This window comes from Pygoscelis adeliae, unplaced genomic scaffold (assembly GCF_000699105.1).
Source record: "Pygoscelis adeliae isolate BGI_AS28 unplaced genomic scaffold, ASM69910v1 Scaffold252, whole genome shotgun sequence".
Taxonomy (NCBI): Eukaryota; Metazoa; Chordata; class Aves; order Sphenisciformes; family Spheniscidae; genus Pygoscelis; species Pygoscelis adeliae.
In genome coordinates this window covers 1,110,639-1,125,393 of record NW_008824185.1, presented here as the reverse complement: position 1 = coordinate 1,125,393, position 14,755 = coordinate 1,110,639, and the positions used below count along the sequence as shown (strand labels likewise).

At 39.0% G+C, this 14,755-nt stretch overlaps 1 protein-coding gene across 1 annotated transcript in view; it reads left to right on the top strand.

Annotated features, from left to right (window-relative positions):
* Positions 1-1,820: 1,820 nt before the first annotated feature.
* Positions 1,821-14,755, top strand: part of COMMD10 (COMM domain containing 10) — a 111,062-nt gene continuing 98,127 nt past the window's right edge. Inside the window, exons 1-2 of the mRNA XM_009334459.1 lie at positions 1,821-1,961; positions 3,743-3,898. Coding sequence (XP_009332734.1) covers positions 1,821-1,961; positions 3,743-3,898 — 297 coding nt within the window. The remainder of the gene's footprint in view (positions 1,962-3,742; positions 3,899-14,755) is intronic.

Here is a 14,755-nt window from a genome sequence, read left to right as displayed (position 1 = left end):
TCAGGTGAATGAAATAAGAACCGGCAATGAGCGGCGGAAGGTGAATGGCGTGAGACCCGGTAGCGCTTGTTGCAGCGTGCTCCCGCCGCCTCCGCTGCTGGCGTCCCCGAGAACGCTCTCGGGGGAGGCGCGGGTTCCTTGGCTTCTTGCACAAACTCCGCTCTTGCCCTTGCAGGGGAAAGACTAAATGCACACACCCCACCCCCATTTCTGTATGTCCTTCGACCAAAGCCATCTGTGGAACTGAGGTTAAAAATGAAGTCCGTAACTTTTAGTGAATATTTGTTACATCTTTACAGAAGGTTGGTTTTTTTTAATTGCAGAACGAGTAGTAGAGAAAAAATAAAGAAGTAAAATCGGTAGTCAGTTTCATCACACAGTGCCAAAAAGTCAAATGGAGACTAAATCTAACCTTGGCACTAAATACTGCAGGGGAAACTGCAAGATAAATGCTAAAACAGAAATTATTTTGTTGAGTTTCTTTATCTTTCAGTGTCAGATTCTGTTTATTCCCTTGTTCTGTGTTTAGAAAAAATACAAAAAGAAATACAGAATTTGTTTTCTATACACATATATACACAAATGAAATGTTAAAATATTACTGGTTAGGAGCAGCATGGATAGAAAATACTAATGTATTAAAGGTCATAATTCTGAGACTATAAGGATTGTTTTGATTATCTGGTTCACTTGCTGATTTTATTCCTACCAAAATTACTAGCTTGGATGCTGCTGTTACTGCAGAGGGTTTGCTCGATTGTTTTGCATGGATATTAACTCATTGGTAACTGGAAAGTGTCACCAACCTTTTTTTTTTAACTACTCAATAGTAGTATTAGCAGGGTTTACATGAGCTGGAGCGGTCTCTTTAATGTAGCCCACTCTGTCAACCTCATGAATTATTCAGCTGGCCTTTCCAAAGTTTCTGACTCTAGGGCATGTTAAATGGCCGGAAACTTTAAATAAACTTACTTGCCTTAACAAAGCAGATACTCAGAGCTCTGCTTTTCCTTCTAACAGCTAATGATTCAAATAATGTTTCCATTTTGATACTCTTGTTACAGATATTGCAATCATTGAAGTTTTTGTGTAATTGCCTCATTTTGTTTATTCTGACAGCTCAATTGCTTTTTTGTGTAGCTTTGCAGTTTTGGATTACTAAGTGGTCTAAATATGGTGTTTTGATGTCTGTAGCATAGATTTGTTAGTAATTACATTTTAAAAGATGGCAATATCTGCATTTAAATTACTGTTTAATTTGCTGTAGTATAATGAATATAACTGCTGTATTTTGAAAGTACAGCACATTCTCAGTAATCTTCAGTAATACAGTAGGCTATAGATTCAAATCTGACTTTCAAAATAAGCATGCATTAGGCTTTCATTTCCTTTGTAACAGCATGGGTGGTTTTCAGAAGAGTATCCAGAGTGGAAGTTACATCCAGATGTAACTAACTTCACTACAGTTTTGCCTTCTGTTTTCTTTGGGGTCTGATTCAAGTAACGCGCTTTGTCCTTTTCTTATTTTTATTTATAGAAGGTTGTTAGAGATGATCTGATAGTTGAAAGAAAAAGTGTTTCTCAGGGGGAAAGAGAATGCATTTTGTTGTGATGTATTTCAGGTAATCCTGATAAATTCTCATGTGATACTGTTGGGTTTTAATTTTGATTTTCAGTGAGAGGAATTGCATTGTATTTTTCTGTTGGAAAAGAGCTTTACTTTGTTATTTCTATTTAGAAACAACTGGACAGCCACTATGTTTATAAAAATGGGGAGAAGGTTTTTGTTTTGACGAGTATGTTCTTGGTTGCTAAATGGAATGTTAGGACTAACTATTTTTGTGCTTCAGGCTGAAAGTAGCTTCAGTGAAGAGGAGGAAGAAAAACTTCAAATAGCTTTTTCATTGGAAAAGCAGGATCTTCATCTAGTTCTTGAAACCATATCATTCATTTTGGAACAGGTACCTTGTTTCTATCCTTATGAATTGATAAATATATATTTTTGTCCGATTGTAGATTTCAAAAATATAAAAGTCACGTTAAAAAAGGAATTAGTGAAAAGATGTGTCTGCAGTATATTATGTATGTTTTGGAGGCGTGATTTTATTGCTTTCGTTTGCATGCCTTCCTCATTTGGATTGGACTTCTTGCATTTGTGGAATGAGTTTCCAGCCTCTGTAAATATAGGTGGTAGAGGTGAGCTCTGCGTGACTCCAAGAGGTGTTGATAATTATGAGATGTAATCTTTCCTCTTATTCATCGTAAGCAAGCCAGCCATGCATTTTTTAAATTCCTGTAAGGAAAATATTGGATGGCATTATTGAGCACTGCTTAAGTTATATGAAGTGTCAGTTATAGAAAATTTTCATGGACAGGAGCAGTCTGTACTTGGGTGAGTGGGCGCACCCGATGTAGCTCTAGTATCTGAATGAGTAGGTGACTGCATGGTGTAGAGCTAAATATCTTGCAAACAGGGAAGGTTTTCTGGTCCTACAGTCTACCACTACTGAGGCTGGGAAGCCGACGTATTACCTGGTAAATATGGTAACTTTATTAGAAATTCTCACAGCCGCAATGTTATCGATCCATTTCGTGCAAGTATAGTAAGTGTAGTCTGTGCAGAGGGCATGCATACTGATGGTCTGTTGCGGGATTTGATTCTTGTCCTCTTACACATGTCGGTTTACAATTAGTTCACTTAGCGCATTCCACAGCATTACAAAGAAAACAAACAAACAGTCCTCCCCATGGCTCCTATCCACCGAAAAATCAAAATGAAACCTGAGGTCACATGCAGACTGGAATTTTGAATTTTCATCTCAACCAAACAGCAAACTTACATGTTTTATTGCCTGGTCCTAATTTCATCAGACTGCTTCATTTATATAGTAATTATTGAAGATCAGCAGAAAAAGCAGTTCAGTCTCCTCTAGGACTTACTTCTTTTGCATTTAAAAAAAAAAAGAAAGGGAAGGATATTAATATCTGCCCAAAGAAGAGTCCCAGATGGAAGATGTGTTGTATGAGGATTCTTTTGTATTCCCGCTGATAGCTACGCTTCTTAGAGCAGCTGCTTGTTTTGTCAGAGCATAACTTTTTTACCAGCCATTTGGTCTGTGGACATATTATAGATAATAAGACTGCTGCATGGTCTTTGCCGCATGTGGTGTTTCTTTTTTCTTTTTTTTCCCCGCCCTGGTGCTGATGGAGTCCTGTTTTGGAAGTGGAGCTCAGCATACTATATAGAGTGTTTACCACAAAAATTGATGCTAGTAGGGAAGTTGTATCTAACTCACCTCTTTTGGCAAGCTGTTCCTGTCTTTTCAGGATATTACCTTGTAGTTCAGGCTTGCTTGAACAGTGTGAATTTGGAAAAGTTGTCCTTTCTTCACGGTCACAATTGACTTCAAAGCCCAGTTTTTTTTCAGTGGTAGCTGCTTTGGCATTACGTACAGTGGGAACATATACATATACTCAGGTCTAGCTCGTATATGCATTTTTTTCATAGTTTGTCTGTCTTGAGTAGAGTCATTTGTAATATTGCATTTTGAGATACAATTGAGATAGTTACACTTTTCTATCTTCTCAGTCAGAGGGTTAAGATGAACAGGATACTTGCAGTCCCACAGTAGAGTTGCTAGTAAAAATCTTGTGTGAACATGGTGGCCATCTGTGGTAGAATGTATCTGGAACAACTTGTAGAGCAGTACTCGACAGCAGCGGTTATTTTTCCTTTTAACAGGCAGTCTATCATAATTTGAAGCCTGCTTCATTGCAACAACAGCTGCAAAGCATTCACCTGGATCAAGACAAAGCTGAAGCATTTGCCAGTGCGTGGGCGGCTGCAGGTCAAGATGCGATTGAAAAGTTCAGGCAGAGGGTTTTGACCCCTCAGAAGGTAATGTTTTTTTCTAAGAGAGAATAAAGCTGTGTAGGTTTGTTTTAAAGCAAGGAGTTTAAACTAAGATACAAACTTTGTGACAAGCCGAGGTACTGGAAAGTAGAAAGGGTACTTATTAAGTAGTAGATAAATGTGATCGGGTCAGTGGAGTTCCATTGTCTTAAAGAGATGTTACATGTTAGCTGGGCTGCTGTAACTGTTGGAACCTGACTATGTGTGCCCTGTTAGCAATGTAAAGTAATACAACCATCTGGAAATGTTTGTGAACATGCTTTACAATAGGGTAAGGGTAAAATGTGCTCATGAACACTTGTAGTGGTTTAGCTCACGGGCTTAGCTCATCAGCCTGTTGATTGTCTGTACTTAAGTATATCTAAGCTCCTGCCATGTTTAATTTTGTATGCTGGTTGGATGGTGCATTTTGTGAGATACTTACTATGATTTTGAGATACTTTTCTACCGTGGCATAATAATCTTGCTTCATATGTGCCTGTTACCAGTTAAAGCTTTGGTACGTGCTGTGGAAGTCTCATTGTGTCTTTAGACATAAATGCCTACATCTATGAGAAGGTATAGTAACATCCCTCTGTTGGTTCATAATAAGCCTTCAGCTGCATTAGAGGGAGTGTACAGAGCACATCAGTGTCAGCCAGGATCAAATGGTTCAAAAGAATTGTGGAACACTGACTCAATTATTCTTGCTTTATTTTTATCATTGCTATATATCTTGTTGGGATAAGATTCAGTTTGTTACTTTATGATTTGGTTAGTAAAAAATACATAGAAAATAAATTTTATATTTAAGGTACACATGATACACTCACAGAAATAGAACAGCATAATTTATACCAGCAGGTTTACACCTAAATAAACCTAGAATTTTATTTAGGTGTAAAATGCACATTTTGAGAAGACAAGATATGTCTGTGGAACAGGCTGAAGATATTCAGAACTGCATCACAGATGATTTTTCCAAAGTATTTAAACTTGATCCGTTGTAAAACTGGGTAATTTTAGACACAAAACTTGTAGAATTTTCATGTGCAAAATTACAGTAACTCATGAACCTAACCCAAGTAAACGACTGATAATATAAGTATGCAATGTAGGCAAGTATGACTGTCTGTTGAAGGAGGTGAGTAATTTGAAAACCAAGTGAAATCACGGAAGGTTATAAGGCTAACTTTCAGAATACAGCATATGTGTGCAGAATGGAAGGCAATTCTGAAGATATCCTACAAAGCAGCTGTCTGACAATTTTATTCCGACAGGCTATGCACTAATACATATTTTACTGCTGGGTCTTTAGCATATGAGAAACTAATAAAACCACCTTTGATCCTCTTTTATTTGGAGCTTGTACCATACACACCTGTGGTTCTTCTGTGGCCTAGTTTGGGGATGACATTGCTCTGTTTCTTGTCTGCAGTTTTGTGAACCCTGCAACATACAATGCTTCTGCTGTACGTTACAATTTTGGAGATTCTTTGTAACTTCACTACGATCTCATATAATGGAATGGCATTTTGCTAGTATATTACATACCATATAAAGCAGTTTTAAACTGATTTGTAATTAAGCTTGCAGGAAAGCAACTGCCAAATTATCATAGTGCAACTTGTTTTTTAGCATGAAAGCAGGTTTAAATATAGGTGTGTGCTTCTACATATGCTTAAAGCATGATTTCACCCCCTTTTTTCTTTCCTTTTCCTAGCCTAGATAACAAGTGGAGTATCAATTTGAGTGTGAGTGTAGACTCTAAGGTGTAATTTGAGTTTGAACTTGAATATACTTTCTCAGTTTGTTTTGAAAACATCTTAATCCTGTTGAATTTAGTTGAGTGAAAAACTCAAAGTTCAAGAGAACTTTCCCTTAATCCAAAGCCTCAATTCACAGAACTAACTGCTAAATAAAGTATTTATTCTACTAACAAGGCACACAGAGGTAAAATATTTTAAAAATTGCATGGGATAATGGAAGAAGAACTTGCCATCTCCGTATAATCTCATGAATCTCCTTATAATGTCTTATGAGTGCAGTAGCTGACTGCATGATCCCTTCATTATTTCCTTCTATATTCTGTAAGTAATTGTGTATCAGCACATATTTGCTGTATTACCTTTCTATACCTTGAGAAATAGTGGGCATTCTCTAAACTTGTAATACATTGTTATAGTAGCCAGCTTGCTGTAAACTTTCATCAACATCTTGAATTAAAGTTAAAAAGAGTTAGAATCTTGAAAAAATACTTAGACCAGAGTGCTAGTCTTTTAGATTAGATTTACAATTTAGGTTTTTAGATTGATTTAGAGATTGTATTAACTTCTTTCTTTGTAAAAAGAGATGTGTATCCAATTGTTATTGCTCTCTGCAACAGGTATATACGGTTGTAACTTTTAAAACAATTGACCCTAAAATGTGCCCTCTGTATAGGTACTTCTTCACATGGCCATGTATAAGTTAATTATTTGTGCTGTACACCTCTCTCACAGAAGCAATATTAGGTACATAAAAAGAATGTGACTGTTCTGTTGTCATAATTGTCAGCAACAGAATCACAGAATGGTTGAGGTTGGAAAGGACCTCTGGAGGTCATGTGGTCCAGCCTCTCTGCTCAAGCAGGGCCACCTAAAGTCAGTTGCCCAGGGCTGTGTCCAGACAGTGTTTGAACATCTCAAAGGATGGAGACTCCACCACCTTCCTGGGCAACCTGGTGCCAGTGGTTGATCACCATCAAAGTGCAAAAGTGTTTTTCTGTGTTCAGGCAGAGCCTCCTGTGTTTCAGTTTGTGCCCATTGCGTCTTGTCCTGTCACTGGACACCACTGAAAAGAGCCTGGCTCCATCCTTCTTACACCCTCCCTTCAGGTATTTATATGCATTGATGAGATCCCCCTGAGACCTCTCTCCTCCAGGCTGAACAGTCCCAGCTCTCTCAGCCTTTCCTCATATGTGAGGTGCTCCAGTCCCTTCATCTTGGTGGCCCTTTGTTGGACTCTCTCCAGTATGTCCATGTCTCTCTTGTACTAGAGAGCCCAGAACTGGTAATAGTACTCCAGATGCGGCCTCATTATTGCTGTGTAGAAGGGAAGGATCACCTCCCTCAGCCTGCTGACAATACTCCTCCTAATGCAGCCCTAGATACCATTCCTCTTCTTTGCTGTAAGGGCACATTGTTGGCTCATGCTCAACTTTGCGTCCAGCAGGACTCCCAGGTCCTTTTTCACAAAGCTGCTTTCTAGCTGGGTGGCCCCCAGCACATACTGATGGCTGCGACTGTTCTTCCCCAGGTGCAGGACTTTGCGCCTCCCCCTGTTGAACTTCAGGACGTTCTTGTCAGACCATTTCTCCAGCCTGTACAGGTCCCTCTGAATGGCAGCATAACTCTCTGGTGAATCAGTAACTTCTCCCATTTTTGTGTCATCTGCAAACCTGCTGAGGGTACACTCTGTCACATCATCCAGATCATTAATGAAGATGTTTAATAGGAGTGGACCCAGTATTTGCTCCTGGGGTACACTGCTAGTTCCTGGCCTCCGACTAGGCTTTGTTCCTCTGATCACCACCCTCTGGGCCTGGCCATTCAGCCAGTTTTCAATCCACCTCTCTGTCTGCATCATCAGCATACATCAACAGCTTGTCTATGAGGATCTTACGGGACACAGTGTCAAAGGCCTCCCCGAAGTCAAGGTAGAGCCTATCCACTGCTCTCAGCTTGTCTACCAAGCCAGTCATTTCATTGTAGAAGTTTATTAAGTTGGTCAGGCATGACTTCCCCATTGTGAATCCATGCTGACTACTTTAAGTCACCTTGTTCTTCACGCGCTTGGAAGTGGTTTCCAGGATTAGTTGTTCCATCACCTTCCCAGGGACTGAGGTGAGGCCTTTAGTTCCCTGGGTCCTCATTGGTGAAGATAGGAGTGACATCTGCTTTCCTTAGGAATTTTGAGGATTGGTGTTTGGTGGGGGAGGTGTTGGATTTTTTTTTGTTTGTTTGGATGGTTGTTTTTTTTTTTAAGACTCTTTGTTTATTCATGCTCCGTGTATGGTTGAAGTTGCATTTGTAATGATGCTTTTTTTTGTCAAGTGTACCTTTTAGTTTTATTAGTGATTCAGATTCCAGAAATACAGGAGTTACTGTACTGGATCAGAAGATCTGTTCATTGTGTATCCTGTCTTTGGCACCTTAGATGGAAGCGTAGGGGTGGAATCTTCTAGTTAGCCTGTTTGATGAAAACTTCTGCCTCACCGCATGACTTAGAAGCTGTCTTATACACTCAGAGATGATTGTTTATAACTTGTGAAATATCCTACTTAATAAACCTGGAGGTTTCAGTCTGTGTACTTGCCTGATTTCTGATTTGCTACCACTTGGGGGAAAAGTGATATGTATTGATGTTTTTTAAAAACAGTATATCCATTATCTTTTGATTTTAACATATATCCCCTTTTTTATTATGAGAAATATGGAAGAAGAGTGTGGTCTTTCTTGTTTTCATTTTAAGCTGTGTAGTCTGTGATTTCCCACTCTCATTTTGTGGAAGTTTCCTGTTTGTCATCCTTCATGTTACCCGTCTCTGAGATATTTCTGCTATATTTTGGAATAAACTAAAGAGAGTAGAGAATGATATGAGCTTACCTGGAATAGTAATACTTTATGTGGTTGCTTTATAATAAAGGTCCCCCTCAGGGGTCTGGACTGGGACAACAGTATTTAATGTCTTCATCAATGACATAGTGGGATCAAGTGCACCCTCAGCAAGTTTGTGGATGACACCAAGCTGAGTGGTGCAGCTGATTTGCTGGAGGGAAGGGACGCCATCCAGAGGGACCTTGACAACCTTGGGGAGTGGGCCCATGTGAACCTCATGAAGTTCAACAAGGCCAAGTGCAAGGTCCTGCACCTGGGTCGGGGCAATCCCTGGTATCAGTACAGCCTTGGGGATAAATGGATTGAGAGCAGCCCTGCCAAGGAGGACTTGGGGCTACTGGTGGATGAAAAATTGGATGTGAGCCAGCAATGTGCGCTTGCAGCCCAGAAAGCCAACTGTGTCCTGGGCTGCATCGAAAGAAGGGTGGCCAGCAGGTCGAGGGAGGTGATTCTGCCCCTCTACTCTGCTCTTGTGAGACCCCACCTGGAGTACTGCGTCCGGCTCTGTGGCCCCCAACACAAGGAGGACATGGACCTGTTGGAGCGGGTCCAGAATATGGTCGCAAAAATGATCAGAGGGATGGAACACCTCTCCTATGGGGACAGACTGAGAGAGTTGGGTTTATTCAGCCTGGAGAAGAGGCGGCTCTGGGGAGACATTATTGCAGTCTTCCAGTATATAAAGGGGGCTTTATAAGAAAGATGGAGAGAGACTTTTTACCAGGGCCTGTAGTGGCGGGACAAGGTGCAACAGTTTTAAACTGAAGGAGGATAGGTTTAGGTTGGATATAAGGAAATTTTTTACAATGGGGGTGGTGAGACACTGGAAGAGGTTGCCCAGAGAAATTGTTCCCATGGGAAGATTGCTTCCATTGCTTCCCATCATTGGAAGTGTTCAAGGTCAGGTTGGATGGGGCTTTGAACAGCATGATCTAGTGGAAGTTGTCCCTGCCCATGGCAGGAGGGTTGGACTAAGTGATCTTCAAAGATCCCTTCCAACCCAAACCATTATATGATTCTATGAATACAGATTTCTTTCTTTCATACTCTTTTTAAAATATATATGGGCTTTTTGGTTGTCGCTGCATATTTGGTAGGGCCTTTTACTGACCTGTTCAGGTGGTGTGCAGGACTACATATTAATTTAGAATTCAGAGTATGTGTGAATATTTCATGCTTTTGCTTGCCATGTGCTTTTCTGTACACTTAACCACTCTGAATTTTCTTTATAACGGCTTTAGTGGGTGTATGCATGGGATTGCTTATCTGGATCTGAGTGCAGAATCAGGGTCATGGTTATTATTACTGAGATCCTGATAGTTCTGATCCAGAATGAGAGGGTGTTCAGCAAAACTGTGTACAAGATACAGAGCTTGCAATGTAAGTAAGAAAGATCTAATAGGAAATTTATCTTTTTTTTAAAGTGTTTTACCAAAATCCAAGTGGCAAAATAATTCTGAGTCTCTCCTGGCATCTGGTACTTAGAAATTGTGTATTTTGGAAGTACTGAAATGCTGCCACTAAGTCTGTTTTCTGTAGTGTACACAAGAAGGACCAGGCACTAATCTTTCATTTCTGTTTTAAGACAACATAAAATGGTTGACAGTTTTCTTTTTTTATTTAGAGGTATGGTTTGCACATCACACAAACATTGGAACCTTTGGGCAAATTGAAGGAAGAACTGAGGATTGATTAATTTATGGCCAAAACTAGTGGGTAGCTGACTGTCCAGGATTATTATTTCATAATATTACTAATTAATTTGGCTCATCGCCATTTTTGAGAGTGTAGGCCACTGCATCTTTTGGCTTCCAGCAGTGCTCAGATTTGGACTCCAAACCACTAGTTAGTATGAGAAGTAATTTCTTACAGATATTTCACTTGTATTGACATGTTATTTCTCTTAAACCAGATTCTCTTCTCGCCTGCAAACTAAAACTTGGTAAAAACTAGTATTCTGGGTTCTGGATCTGTCAGTGCTATGCAAGAGATGTAGGTGGTAATGCGCTGGCTGATAGCTTAATTAGGGTGACAAGCCAAATTGAGTTTGTTAGAGCAACAGAACAAGTATTTCCCAGAATACTGATTAGGTGAAGTTTTCTGTGGCATATTGAACACTACTTCTAATTGTGGGAGAAAAAATGTTCTTTTTTGAACATAGGTCTTTGAATTTTTTTTTGGTGCAGACTGCTTAGTTGATAGGACGTTATTGTCTTGAGAAATGAATAAAAATTGTAGAGTTAAACTAAAGCTGTACTGTTTAATAGTATTTTCTCAATTCATCTTTTCATTTTTCTTCACCGAACTATAGGCAGTCTTCAGCTGCACAGGGTTATTAATTATGTATATTGTTCTGTTGCATTAATTGGTTCTTTGAATCTTTACTTGTATGGCAGTCCCTTTATTACATTATTTCTGCTGTATAATACAGTCCTAGTCAAATAGAATGATGGTATTTGTATCAGTTTTTTCTTTGAATGCGTTCTTAATTTGGCCTCTAGAATGATAGGCCAGTGATAATAGTCTGATATCAGTCTGATCCAGTTTTTAAGTCTTTGCTTGGTAATGTATCAGTTTAGAAATCAGGACACATATTGATCAGATTAAAATGTATTTTTTCCTCTCTGCAAAGAAGACCTAGCTTTTTAGTAGGGTTCACTCTGAATTCTCATGGCAATTTTTCATCAATTCTGTTGCTTTTCTCCCTCTCCCCCTATATTATGTTCTCTGTAGGTTTTTTGGTACCCTGTGTAAATCTCTGTATTTTAAAGGCAGGTCAAGCTAAATGCCTCATAGCTTTCTTGTTTTGGAAAACTATTCAGTGTATCTTTAAAATATATATAATAAAAAAGATGAGTCCTATGTTGCCAAGCAGGAGAAGCTTTTTATAGCCTTTAGACAGCATTACTTAATATAATGATGCGTGGGAATGCAACTAGTGAAATTACGTACCTAAAATTCTTGACAGGGCTGTCAATTCTGTATCTTGACTGGCTGTTTGAAGCCATATGGGAAAAACGCTGAAAGTAGTTTTCTCAGAAACTGGCCTTCTTGCTAAGGGATGTATATGTAATGTGAATATGCTAAATTCCCTCTGCTGAACGCTGGCAAATCTACAGAAATACTCTGAAACACATGCATCCTATGGTGGTTATGACAAAAAAGAAGAGAATTGGCGTGCTATGTGTGTGTCGTGGGGGAAAAATTCTTTCTGATATCAGAAGAAATGCAAAATAAGGAGGAATACAGCTCAAACAGAAAGAATCTTTAGTTTCTTGTTAGTGTCTGATCCGCTAGTCATTCTTACAGTGACAAACAGAGGTCACAAAGACCGTGTCGTACCTACGGGCATTGTCACAATGAATTGTGAACCAACTTGCATTATATGATGCCATCACAGGCAGTGGCAAAGAGAACATAAATGATGAAAGATGTAGTAAAGACACAGTTTTATACCTACTGAGATTTATTTTAATAGCCAGCTACAGCACAACTGAGTCTGTTTAATCTTCCACTTGCCCAGCTTTGTTAGTAGGTATTTTAATTGTTACCAATTTTTAGGTACTACTTCTTGAGGATTTTTTAATGAGTTTCTTCCTATCCTTCTCACCCTCTTCTGTCATCTGTCAAGAAAGTGTAAATGATAAAGGTTGGAAGAAGGTACATTTTGAGAATGTTTAGAAACATCTGAAACATGTGTTCTGTTTCTACATGCAAAATAGCATCTTTTAAGGTTATAAAAGAGTACTATGCTTATCTTGTGTAACTTCCTGTGTAATACAAACCATAATTTTTCTTCAATATGTAAAGGAGCTTTTGAAACAGGGGTCTGGTTGTGATTTCAAGGCTTGAAATGACAGGTAGTTTCTGGGGTATTTTTTATGGTTAATAAGAATGTGTGCCTTATCTCTAATTAAAATCTGTCTAACTTCATCTTCCCACTGTTGGATCTTGCTATATATTCTTCTGCTAGATAAAAGAGCCAGTCAGCTATGACTTTTCCATATAAGTGCTCACAGGCTGGTGCATATTTTTACTGCAACTCTGTGCCCAGAAATTTCCCAGAGACACACATAGCACACCCCCACTTTTACCTTTTGCACAAAGTGAATCCCTAAATACTAGGGTTTTGGTAACTTGAATGCTGTTTCTAATGTTTGTCATACAGTCCCTTTCTGTTTGCTTTCAAACTAGCTGCTTATCAGTTAAAATACATGTAAAGATGAAAACCTGCAGTAACTTCAATTAGGGAAAAGTCTTTTGAAGTTGTTGCTTCTTAGCACTAGTCTTGCTCAACCAATTTCACGTCATATTATTTCTTTTGGTTCCTCCCTTTTGAAGTACAGTGGTACTTTTTGCTGTGTGTCTTTTCCTTTTTTAAATTCAAAGATTAAAGATGTGGGGGGTTTTGGTTTGAATATTGAATGAAGAAGTCTGAAAATACCACTTTTCCTGGCATGTGTGCTAAGTAAGGTTTGCTGAAGAGAAATAGGACTTTATCCTTGCAGACAAAAATGGGAAGTCAGATGAAATTAACCCTCCAGGAGAGAGCCTGGATGGGTTCTTCATCATGGATGAAGAATCTAGTTTGTCTTACATACTCACCAAATAAGATGGCTTTAGGTACATAATTTGTGCAGATCTTCCTTTTAGAGTTAAATCTCAGTCTCTTTTTCTATTTTTAATATGCTCTTAATATTAAAATGCTCTCTGAGAGGTAGCTGAGGTACTGGCGTTTTGGCTTGCTCCTCTGGCTTTTTCTAGAATTAATTACAAGCTGAAACTCCCAGTTTACAAAGTTAAAACGCTTATTGCTCCTCTTTTTTTTTTTTTTTTTCCCCTCTGCCTCCTGAAGTTACTGGTATCATTAAGAAGAGTTGTGGTGAGGGTTCCGAGGATTGCACAGCAAACTTAATGTATGGCCTGTGGCTCTCTTCAGTGCCTCTCTATCCCACTCACTTGGTTTAACCACTCGACCGGGTCTTTGGCCCAACCTATCTTCAGTCCATTGTCTTACAGTGCCTTCTTTCAAGGCTAAGATACAAAGCCACATAAATAGTTTCTCCTTGTTTTTTAAACTTTCAGAATTTTTTTCCTTTGGGAATTGTGTTCTAGTTGGTCAACCTTTTTACAGGATTCTGTAAAAGGTCCCGTCTGCCTGACCCGATCCAACACTTTCCTTGCTCTTATGTTACAACTACCACTATTTCTGGTTAGAAGCAATCATAGCACGTGGTACTACTTCAGAGCCTAGAAGATTATTCTTGTCTACTGGTAAAAAACATAGTTGCTGCTTTCTTTTCATTTGTCTGTTTGCTGATGGTCTTGCAGTATGTGCAAGATTAAGGCAGAATTGGATTCGACGTTGAATTCTAGTATTGTGACTAGATAGATAAGACCCATCCAATTATTCTTATTTTCTTATGACTACATGACTAAGATACATTGCAAAGCTGTCATTAACATTGCAAAGTCCGGTCTTAAAATTTAGTTAAGAGGCACTGTAGCTGACTGTGCAACCTCTGCTTAACTTGGCTGTGCATATGTGTTATGACTGTCTGTAATTACAGACTTTCATGCTTTTAAAAAAAAAAAAACAACCTATTATCCTGACTTTGTTTTACAGATGGGTGGATGTACGTAAGGTTTTATTGATAGTTACATGCCATATTTGTGGTGCCTGCTCTGAGTCTTGGGTTTAATTTGAAGATTTGCCTAGTACTGTCAGCTGAAGATGCTGGTTGTTCAATTTGTGACTCGTATCTCTGTATAAAAATTGAACCTTTTGGACTTTAAATCTGCCATGGAAGAGTACTTTTCACTGAAACCACAAAATGTCTCAGTAATCCATTTATAAAATGGGGATACTGAATTGTATTGAAGTTGAATATGTTTGTACGGTAGGGGGACGGATTTTGAAATACGGTATGCCATCAGGTTTTTCCATTGCTTATTCAAAATGTGGTAGAGGACTGTAGTCAGAAACTTTATGCAACCAATGTGAAAATCCAGCTGTTTCACTGCAGGCTTCCTCACCCATGGAGCAGTTGTTACAGTGAGGCCTGCTGAAAAGAAGCTGCAACATCCAGAACTTCCTTCAAAGATATTCATGCCACCTTAATACAACTGAAGTCAGTAGCTACAATAGAGAATAGAAATCAGTGTGTTTATGCAGTCATCTCTCCTGCCCCCAGTGCTAGAGTTT